We start from the raw sequence: 12,223 nt of genomic DNA on the forward strand, positions 1-12,223 counted from the left end.
TCGACAAAGTAATATGGTCGTTTCACAATTCGTCGATGTTAGGTCACCTGGGTCTTGAGAAAACATGCAACATAATTGACAGGTACTATTACATAAAAAATCTCACTATTTTGCATGCGGTTTTTTGCGTTTTTAATTGCGTTTTAATAGGCTACATCAACAGAATATACACTAAAAAGGGATTTTTTGATATTCCCCAGCGGGGAAAGGGACGGGATTAAGGCTTACTGTGAAGAACTCGGCTTCTATTTATACTATTTTGCATGCGGTTTTTTGCGTTTTTAATTGCGTTTTAATAGGCTACGTTAACAGAATATACACTAAAAAGGGATTTTTCGATATTCCCCAGCAGGGAAAAGGACGGGATTAAGGCTTACTGTGAAGAACTCGGCTTCTATTTATACTATTTTGCACGCGGTTTTGATTGCGTTTTAATAGGTACGTCAAGAGAATGTACACTAAGAAGGGATTTTTTGAAATTCCCCCCACGGGGGAAGTGTTACACATTTATAATAGATACATTTTGAGCCACAACAACGTGTGGCCGGGTCAGCTAGTTAACTATAATGAAAAGGCAAAAGGCTTAACTTTGAGGACATAGATAAGTTTTTATTTGGTAAACAAAAATTTGTATAAATAAAGGTTTCATAACTTGGAGTTTTTGAGATATGACCTTCACCCAAATTTTCAACAAAAGGCACAGGAATTGTTAAGCTCCAAAGTGGGTAAAAAAATTGTGCCACACACTAACAGTCACACAGAAAAAACCTCCAACATTTTTTGCATTTTTCAACTTTTCAAGGCAGAGTCCAAAAATTTAAAATCTCTGGGAGGGCCTTGAAAAGTTGAAAAATGCAAAAAATGTTGGAGGTTTTTTCTGTGCGACTGTTAGTGTGTGGCATAATTTTTTTACCCACTTTGTAGCTTAATACTTTCCCTTTATTATATAACAGCTGGGAAAGTAGAATTTAATATTTTATTGGAAAAAACTTGCATTATGTTTTAGTATAAGAAAGATTCCAAAAAACTTTAAACAAAAATAAATTCTAAATGCATGAGATAAAAAATCTAACAGATGAAAAATATAGGGAAAAAATTGCTATATTAATACTGTATTATGCAAATATTAGAATGACAATAATTAAACAGTTATAAAGAATGTTTCTTCAATAAATATTTTTCAGGAAAATAGAGAATTCTAAGTAGAGGGGTTCCCCTACTTATGAACAGTTTGCTATATGTCTAAAACTTAAATTTCATGCAAATTCTGAAGTTCTCTTACTGGTTGTGAGGTGGTGTTGAAGCCAATCTTTAGCCAATAATAAATAATTAATGTGGATTTATTTCTATTGCATTTCATCATTTTTCATTTTCACATGAATTCTGACATTCCATCACCGCTTATGGCATTGAAGTTGGCAACATTGGAGTAACAGCATTTTTCACTATTGCTTGCAATTTTCATAAACTTTTATGATTAGTACTTCAAAAATGTGTCCAAAATGTAACAGTAAATCTAGCAGTGAAGATAAGTGTAAAAAGTGTGGCTCTATTACCATAGAAACTAAACTAGACATTGTAAAACTAAGTGCATTAGGTGTAAAAAAATGCCCACTACTAAGCAGTAGCAAGTGGGTAAATGATCATAATGTATTCTATTAAGTACATTGAAGATCAAACACTCAAACATTAACAATACATGGTTATTCTGTGTGCAAATGTACTTTCTAGGTTAGTTTTTAATTTATAACAAAACTTCAGAAATCTAACCTGTTCATAAGTAGGGCAGAACTTGTATTATTAAAAACTTAATTTTACAAATATTGTCATCTTACCCATTGAATAAAGATTATCAAAAGCTTGATGCATTCTGATGATTTCATAATATAATTCATCATAACTGGCAGGAGATGGGAGAAATGTATCCCCATAAGTAATAAACAAATTAAATATGTTAACTACCTGTAAAATGAATAAATTAATATCCAAACATATAATAATAAATTTCATTAGAACAATATTTAATTTTTAATATAAAATTAATTAATAATATGCTTTTAATTTACAAAATACTACATGTATAATAAAATGAAATTATTATTATATATATATACAGGGTGTCCCATAAATTTGTAAATAGTTTAAAAATTTATAAAAGTTGAAAGAATTGGTATATTTGAATGCGGTTTGCATAAAAGTTATTCTCACAAAGGGGGATTTTTTTGGGTAGAGAAAAATAAAATAGTTCAAATTTTTGTCGATAGCAGGTGCTGAACACAAGAAAATCATTGGAATTGTGCAAATCTGAGTCTTATAAAATGGAAAATTTACAATTAACAGCTCATTTCTGAATTTTCATGTTACTGGCACTGACATACAGTTTTCATTATGATGTTGACATTGGTGGATAAAGCACTATTCGTGAAGTTGTTTTATCTCAGCCATAAATCGCTGGCTGAAACTTTATGAAGGTTTAGGACACAAAAGAGAATGAAAAAAAGATTCTGATCCAATCACGCCTGCCAGATTGGTTTCCCTAGTATGACGTTTCGAAGAAACAGGAAGTTTGTGTAATTGCCCACACAGTGGTGCACCACATTTATCAGAGATCTGTACCTCCAATGTGGCTTTGCAAATGGAAACCAATCCGGCAGGAGTGATTGGACCCGAACCTTTCTTCACTCTCTTCTGTGTCCTAAACCTTTGTAAAGTTTCAGCCGACGATTTAATTTTTAATTAAATAAATAGATTTTACTTACTTGACAGGCTAACTGGAAAATGTTATACTTCTTGACTAGATCACTTTCATGACTGAGCAAAAATTTCAGCAAACTAATAAGAGCTGAATTTATTTAAATTTGAGTTAATTTTTTTCCTCTATGACAATAAATCAATATTTTGTAATTTACCTGTCCACAGTTCCTTCCAATTATATTGTAAACGAATCCGACATTTCTTCTGATAACAAAGAAGTCTATGAACAACTCCTAAACATCTCCTGTGATAGATATAGCGTGTTTATTTATTAACAGTAAATTATTTTTAAATTTAAAATAAATGTCTATACTTACAAATACAATTCCATAGGGAGATTTTTTCTCATGTGACTCAAAACAAATTCAACCATTAGATCTAATAGCGCAGTTGCTAATGGTCTGGATGGACCTATTCGGTCTGATGGCATTTTTCTATGCCTCATTGGCTAAAAAGTAAAATATTTAACTATTGATTTTTACGTAAGTAAATTTTTAACATTTTCATCATATTTTTTAATTATTTTAAATAAAACAATTAATTAATTTTTGTTTAAAATATATATCAAATAGTTTATTAAAGTTTGTTTTTTTAACAAATAACCTATTTTACTAACCATTCGATGAAGTTGTACTTTAAAAACCATATTTGCATCATGCATTATAGAATTTGCGTATTGATCCTAGATAAAATATTAAATAACCATACATCAAATAATCAAATATTAAAACAACTTTTATACTTATAATACAAATATTTAATTACTTACTTCTGCAATACAAGTTAAAATTATGAAACATAATTTTGATGAATTTAAACTTGCTTCTTCTGAAATTTAATTTAATTTTTATAAAATTTTTTAATATATATATAAGTTATTAACAATTATAAGAGGCTATTATTATTATTATTACCAGTATTAAAATACATAATTTGACCTAAAAGTAGGCCATCACCTTTATCCTTGGCAGTTAGTAATCTGATAGTTTATGATCTTTAGTTATTTAAATATACAGGTAGAGCATCAATTATCCAAATAAATTGGGGACTGGGGTTGTTCAAATAACTTATTTTTTGGATAACAGATAAGTATGAAAAAATACATTACTAATATAGTTTATTAGTATATCCCATGTAATTAGTATATTAGTATATCCCAATAATAGTATATTAATATATCCCATGTTGAAATTTTTCTCTGTTGCATGTTGCTTTGCATTGAATTTTCATCAATGTTAAGCCTAACAAAAATTTTTAGGCTCGTGACTATTGTATTGTTAAAAATTATTTCTTTATTTTGTACAAACAACATAAATATATTGAAAAATATAAAAACAAAAAAATTATACTTTAGAAGTTAATCTAGTATCAAAAACATTTGATTCAGCATGACACGCATCCCGACACAGTCCAACTAGAACGCTTTCAGTTAACCAATATTTCGGTTGATCGGTGTTCAGATAATCTACTGTATTAGGTTATGTTTATGTTTGTATCTTTGTATGCTATTGTATATATATATATGATGCATACATATATACCTTAATTCTAAGGTATAGTTTTTACCCATTTTTACTTGTATGGAGTAAAAGTGTTTTAGAATCAATCAAATGTTCACTGATGATGATATCAGTTAAATGTTTCACATAATTTTACATTGTTAACTGATGATATCATCATTGAATGTTTTGTGAAGAAAGACTGCCTTGTTCCTGGACATGACGAAATTGAAGACAACTTGGTTTCTTCTATATTTTTTAAATTCTAAAATAAACTTAAATAAACTGTTGTAGGTCTTTATTCGTGAGGTGACTAGCATGAAGCAAGCTGCCACTACCATCACCATTAATCTGAATCTCTTACAGTTGAAGTTGGTCAGTCTTATGAATGCTAAATTGCCACTTTAGGACTTGGATGCAAAAATGAAAGAAGCCTCATGACACCAAGAACAGACAGATGCAAATCTCCTATATATGAACTCAGAAAACATTTACTATACTGATGATTTTTGTGCAAAATGACAAATTTTAAATGAGCTCATTGACTGAATTTTAATTGAATAAAACCATCAATTTCAATGGGTTCCTACTAATAAAGTCTAATCTAAAAAACATTCTATATCAAACTTGAAATGTGAACTATCTCTCTCAACAGAAAAAAGTTTTAATACAGTTTAACATCCATATACATTAGAAAGAAAATAGTGATATAAAATAAATACTCTCCAAATCAATCCCTATCAATTCAATTTGAAGGTGAATGTCATGTTGATTTTAGGTTAACAGAAGAGAAAAATATGATAAAGGTGTTAAATATGTATAAACACTGCTATATTTGCTAGTGATTTCGACATGCTATATGTCCTCAGACAGGCGATTTCAAATAAACGTTTTTTTCGAACAAAAGTTTTCAAATTAAAATTAACGCCATTAATCCATTAGAATGAAACTAAAGTTAGAACGACCAAATGTAAAGAATTTAAAATGACACGTGCACAGTGAGAATGCACATGTACCTTAATGTGTTTAGTAGGCATCAAGAAGGAACTAGAGACAATGTTTTAACCTTTTAAACAAATTGACCAACATAGCAGGCAACTCAAGCATGGGGAAGTTCCACAGATTTAGTAAAACAGTAAGAAGGGCCTCCCAAACATACACCAGACTCCTCTCCTCACAACATATGAGCATTGCTACATGATCCCACAGCAAGGTGTGTTGATGTTGCAACACCATTCTTGCTAGCTCAGTGTCGCACCTGCCTGCCCTGATAGAATGTTGATGTTCTCTCCTGTTAATCGCTATCAATTGTAAACAGTTAAACCAGTAACCAATAAAAACTGATTTTCATTTTTCAAAATAAAAATAAATTTTTATTGTCAGGAGACATACTATTCTCCACTCTTCCTGAAAATTTATACTAAAGAATTATTTGTACTCCTGGGATGACAGAAAAACTCAAAAGCCCTTGGTAAGAATGTTGTAATAATAATTAATACTCTAATAAAGCATGATTTTTTATGAGTTTTTATGTTTGATCTAAACCCCTGAAAGGTTTTCTTTTAGATTAAAAATAAATTATTATTATAAACTACATTTTTTTAAATTTAATTCTTATTCTTATAATTTATATTAAAACATTCAATAATTTTAGTTTTATATTATTATATTATTTACTTCAAATTAATATTTAAAAATTGATTTTAAAAAATGAATTTGATAATAAAAATACAATTAATATATTTTTTATTTACCTTTTACATTCTGCATAACTATGGAGGAAAATTCTAGAAATGTTACTAAAAGATTTGATGGTGGTGTATGAACAGTACTTACATCAACTGCTGAGGGGTCTAAAAAATTAAAATTAATTTGAAAAAATCATAAATATATATAAAAATCTATCATTTTAAAACCTTACTGAAAGTAAAATCAATAAACAAAATTAAAAAGATTAATATGGTTAGTCCCTGTACTTACAAACATCCATACTTATGAAAGCTAAAACTAATGTATTAAAAAAATCATTTAAGTCTAAACAGTCAGTTGCATGCAATAATAGCACAGTACAATAAATAAAACTTAAATGTAAAACTGTATTAGACAATAAACATGTTCTACATAACAATAACTATTAAATTTATTCATATTTAACATAAAATAGTTATTATTCCATAGAGCATGTTTATTGTCTATTACAGCATTACATTTAACATTTACTTGTTGCACTGTGCTATTATTGCATGCAACCAACTGACTGCTTAAATTTGAAAATAACTTTTTTAATCCACTAGTTTTAGCCAGCATATCTCAAAAGTAAAGGCAAAACTAATTTTTAGTCCAGATGGTCATCCTAATTTCAACTCTCTATCAAGCTTAAAATGAATTAATAATAAATTATTGTGACATCATCACAATGCCAGGCTGCAATTTTTAATCACATTTTTTTCATTTATTTAATTTAAAATATATGCTCACCACCTCAAATTAGTAGTGTCTTGCTCCTGTATATCATACTTTTCCTATTAGCAACGTGTCATGCCAGTCATCTAACTCACTCCTTTCAGGGGAAGTTTTGAATTGAAATAATGTTGACTTTTAGTTTGCATCAGAAGTTCATATATAGTTAATTGGGGCCTCCTGCCCCTAATCTTTCCATATCTAGTCTTGATATTCATCTATCTAACTCTATTCTTGAGATTAAGTAAAGACATATAGACAGACAATGGATGACAGTGGCAATTTATTGGTCTACAATTTTTTTCAAATTGCAGCCCAATTAAAACATCCAACAACAAGTTGCACAATTTTCCCAGCTGTTATGAGATTTTACTAAAAATAACTTTTATATTATTAATTATTAAAAATTTATAAAAAAAACTATTTTTAATAATGAGTTTTGTATAAAATTGTAAATGCAAATAAGTAAAATTTTCATTAAGTCCGACTGTACTTAAGATATGACACATGACCCCTTTCTTCCCATTCCTTCAACCAGTAACCAAAATTTAATAGCATCAATGTCCCTTATATTCAAGTTATTATGCCAAATTTGGTTTCTTAATCTTTATCCCATCCTGAGATATTAAATGAAATAGATGCCAATTCATACACATACATGAATCCCCCCCTTCTTTTTTTACTTTCTTTCTGAATGCAAACTTCTCAATATGGGTCAAAAGGGGATTGAATGATTTGATAACAAATGATTTGCAAAACCCCAGAGGGTCAAATTTGACATGATTCCAATACTTTTCCATATTATGTATATATAACAGCCAGGAAAATACAGTAGAGCATCGATTACTGACTCAATTGGAAACTGGGGTTGGTCGGATAATTGAAAAAACGGATAACCAAAAAGTATGAAAAAATACATCATTAGTATAGTATATTAGTATATCCCATGTAATTAGTATATTAGTATATCGCTATTAATCTACTTTGCATTGAATTTTCATCAATGTAAAGCCTAACGAAATTTTTTAAAATAATAATCGTCGCTATTGTATCGTTAAAAATTATTTCTTTATTTTGCACAAAATAAATACGAAAATAAAGTAAAATAGAAAATTAAGCCTGGTTTAAATACTGGCCTTTCTTTCATGGTTGAGCTAGTGTTGCCAGCTAAAACACACAAAAAATTTAACAAAAATAATATTAAAGTAGCCAAGACATAGCCAAATATTGTAGCGCCACATCACTAGCAGACATTTGAATTTGCCGACTAGAACGTGGTCGGTTAACCGATGTGACGGTTGATCGGGGTCGGATAATCGATGCTCTACTGTAATAAATAAAAATTAACAATAAAAATAAAATTAATTCTATGTGAAGATATGATTGTTGATTCTTTGAATATGATCACAACTACATGTGTTAGTTACACTTTGTTAATAAAACACAATAATTAATTAAAATATTAAGTGTTAGTTTGAAATGCAATATAATTAATCATCATCAGAGTATTGTGTTACAACTTATATATATATATATATTATATATATATATACACACAATAAATGATTATAATATACTTATGCAATATTATATAAGATTACTAGCTGACCCGGCCACGCGTTGTTGTGGCTCAAAATGTATCTATTATAAATGTATAACACTTCCCCCGTGGAGGAAATTTCAAAAAATCCCTTCTTAGTGTACATTCTCTTGACGTACCCTATTAAAACGCAATCAAAAACACATCTAAAATAGTATAATAAAAGCCGAATTCTTCACAGTAAGCCTTAATCCCGTCACTTTTCCCGCTGGGGAATATCGAAAAATCCCTTTTTAGTGTATATTCTGTTGACGTAACCTATTAAAACGCAATTAAAACGCAAAAAACCGCATGTAAAATAGTATAATAGAAGCCGAGTTCTTCACGGTAAGCCTTAATCCCGTCCATCTCCCCCCACTGGGGGGAATTTCGACATGTATATTATATAAAAACACGTGCGTATTCGAATGCAACGTTGTGTCAAAATTTCAAAGGAATCGGTAGGAACAAACGAACGTTATATTTTATTTATATAGATAGATAGAAAATGATCTGCTTCAGTCCATTCTCACAGAAAAGCAAACTTGGGTCGTCGGAAGTTAGCGCCATCTGTTGGACATAAAAGCCTTAATCCATATATAAATATATTTTTGAAAGGAGGGAAATAGTGTGCGAAACCTACTGAATATGCATATAAAATTTGGTAAAAATCGGTAAAGCCGTTTCGGAGGAGTAAGGTAACTAACATTGTGACACGAGAATTTTATATATAAGATGATAGATTTGGAAACAATACCCATTATCACAATTATTTTTTTGTGTTCAATTTACAACCAATTCAACTTTGTGGTGGGGGTCCTGAAACAGAACTCGGTCATAAGTCAGGGACTACCCATATTGTGTATCATAAAAATATTACATAAGAATTAAACTTATACTAATTATTTAAACTCAATAATTAAACTGAATTTATATTACATCAAATTTTCTTAAATAACCTACTAAAACTTTAAGTAATGTACATATAATTACAAACAATACTAATTCAATTCAAGTATTAATAAAACTATTGCAAAAAACTAGCATCTGGCCTTGAAATTTACAATAAAACTATTATAATTTTTAAAATTTTATAATTATAATTATCAATAATAAATTAAAATTTCATTTTCAAAATAATATAGCTTTTCAATAATAAATGATTTTTACAGTATAATAAATCATAGTTACAAGTAAGGCTTAGAAATGTACAGTACTTGATTTTTTAATCAAAATATTTGAATGTATATTATATATATGTTATGGACAAAGTGTTTAATCGGGCATTATGAATACTGCTATCACCTAGTTGGTAATAAGTTCCTTTTTCATCAATCATCAATACAGTGTTCCCACTCAAATTTTTATCTTAAATTCCATGACTTTCCCTGACCATCTTTGTACAAATTCCCTGACCCTCACATCTCTTACACTGTGGTACATTGACAAAATAAAACAGCATTTGATTTATTATGCACATGCTATTGCATCTCCAAGTTTTTAATTAGTTATTTTTTCTAATAAACAATTATATATTTTTTTTATAATTGGGAATTCTTAAAACTAAAAATAAAATATTTTATTAAATTAAAGTAGTTTAATCTGTTATTTGCCCACAACCATAAATCTACATGCTTTGAAAAAGAAAAAAGCAATTATTTACCGTATTTTACGGACTACAAGATGCTACGGACTATACGACGCACCTTAATTTTTAAGCAATTTTTAAAAAAAATACCTATAAGATGCTACAGACTATAAGACGCACCTGAATTTTGGAGGCAATTTTTCAAGAAAAAAGTGCATCTTATAATCCGTAAAATACGGTATTTATTATTCGTTAATGAATACTGTATAATTTGTGAATAAAATTAGAGGAGAACAGGGACAAAAGTAACATTTTGCACTTTATATATTTTTTTATTCACTCCTTGTGAATACATAAAACAAATAAAATTGTTTTACATGTTCTACGTAGCTCTGTTAACATAATTAAATTTAATTTATTAAAAATAATTATCATTTGTAGTTATAATGTTCTTTAAAAAACATTAATGTAAATGTTACTTTTGTCCCCAATGTTGGAGATGATAGTAACATACAATGGGTATAAAAGTAATACAATGAAAACAGCTTGATTTTGGTATCTGAAAAGTTAATTAAAATGAACACTATCATAAAATGTTGAACAGAAATGAATAACGGAAGTAAACATGCACTCCATGGCATTGCAACCCATAAAGATTCATAAATGGCCAAGTAATACAACTAAAAACTATTCTGATGCAGAAATTTTTAAATGGCAATAGATTCAGGCCCAAAACCATTAAATTGCTTGGGAAAAGTTAAAGCTTAAGTCATTAAATTTCGTGTGCTTATAGTGTTAAATGTTACCCTTTGACTAAATAAAGTAAATAATAATAATGCAATTGTCAATAAAGCAAAAACTGCTTTATTGACAACTGCCGTCTGAGTGAAGATGCTAGTGATATACTCAAAACTTTCTACTCTAACATTGAAAATATTAATGTTTTTGTGAAATATTCAAAAATATTAGATTTGAATTAATCATTACAGGTCATAAATCAAATTTCTGTTGTGTTCCAAGAATTGTACCCAATTCTCAAACATATTCAATAATATGCAATCGAATATACTCCTAAGCCTTACATATAAGACTAATGTAAGATGAGCATGGTTTTTGACAGACTCATGAGATTGCATAAAACCTATGGGAGCAATCAGATGTGAAAAATCAGATGTGAAACATCTCATTGTGCAATATGGATGGGCCGCTAGATCATTTGGAATCATCTCATGACGTTGTGTGATCATTGTGCACTGAGATATACACTCAAAGTCTATGTTTGTCAGACGAGCATGAAAAACCATAGACATGTTAACATTGTTTCCAGGAAATGCCGAGTTGGAAGTGCCGAGTTGGTATCTAAGGAGTTGGTATCGTTCCTACCTTCGGCAGGAACGATACCAACTCCTTAGCACCTACATATTCTAAAAAATGGACATGAATATTAGTAAAATGATCATACAAATACTGAGGGGCCAGAATTGAGAAAAACTTCATTTGAACTTTATAAAAACAGAAATAAGAAAAAGGAAGGCCGGTTATGATCAAAAGGAAGTACCCAATATTGCCTACATCTTTTTTTGTTTTTAAATACTTCTGTACATAATAAAAAAACAGTACATTGCAATCTATGAGATCCATGTTGACATATACACTCATCTGAAATGAAACTGATTACCAACGTGCTCCATGAAAAATAGCACTCATCTAACGACCACCTTTCTATCCATGAAATTTCATATCCATGGGTGGAAAAAACAGCTTCCATGCATTTTCACACTTGTCTGACATTAGCCTAAGGATTGCAAAAGCAGGATTACAAAATTCCTCATTGCTCATTGTAAACAAAAGCAGTGTATTATAAATGAAAAAACATTTCATATTTCATCCGAGTTAGAGTCCAAAAGTATCAGGGAAATCAGTTATTATCTTAGTTTGTGATTATTCATATGCATTTACAATAGCGGCCATAGAAATTGCATCACCTATGATATACATCAAAAAGCATTCAAACAGATGTACAAAGCTGAATATTTAAAATATCATAAATTGTAATGGTAATATATGTAGTACAAATAAACCAAAAAGAAATGCTATATTAAACTTAAGTGTTATTTCACACCATATCACTACCAATACCATTAATTAATGACACTGTCGCAAGAATTGCCATCCACAGTTAGGAAAGGAAAAAGAAACAAAATTGGCAGTGTAAGTAGGCCTAAAAAAGCATATATACAATTATTTCTCATTGAATAGGATTCTAATCCTTTGTAGGACCACCTGAAGCCTTAATAATAGCTTCACAGCATTCTGGTGTGGAGTAGATGATTTCTTTCAAGT

At 29.4% G+C, this 12,223-nt stretch overlaps 1 protein-coding gene across 1 annotated transcript in view; it reads right to left on the reverse strand.

Annotated features, from left to right (window-relative positions):
• Nucleotides 1-12,223, reverse strand: part of LOC136976672 (armadillo-like helical domain-containing protein 3) — a 70,999-nt gene that overhangs the window by 17,472 nt on the left and 41,304 nt on the right. The window contains exons 16-22 of the mRNA XM_067272032.1: nucleotides 6,008-6,106; nucleotides 3,524-3,582; nucleotides 3,371-3,436; nucleotides 3,072-3,202; nucleotides 2,910-2,998; nucleotides 2,760-2,842; nucleotides 1,836-1,962 (exon numbers count right to left, since the gene is read on the reverse strand). Coding sequence (XP_067128133.1) covers nucleotides 1,836-1,962; nucleotides 2,760-2,842; nucleotides 2,910-2,998; nucleotides 3,072-3,202; nucleotides 3,371-3,436; nucleotides 3,524-3,582; nucleotides 6,008-6,106 — 654 coding nt within the window. The remainder of the gene's footprint in view (nucleotides 1-1,835; nucleotides 1,963-2,759; nucleotides 2,843-2,909; nucleotides 2,999-3,071; nucleotides 3,203-3,370; nucleotides 3,437-3,523; nucleotides 3,583-6,007; nucleotides 6,107-12,223) is intronic.

Source organism: Centruroides vittatus, unplaced genomic scaffold (assembly GCF_030686945.1).
Source record: "Centruroides vittatus isolate TY-2023 unplaced genomic scaffold, ASM3068694v2 contig_417, whole genome shotgun sequence".
NCBI lineage: Eukaryota > Metazoa > Arthropoda > Arachnida > Scorpiones > Buthidae > Centruroides > Centruroides vittatus.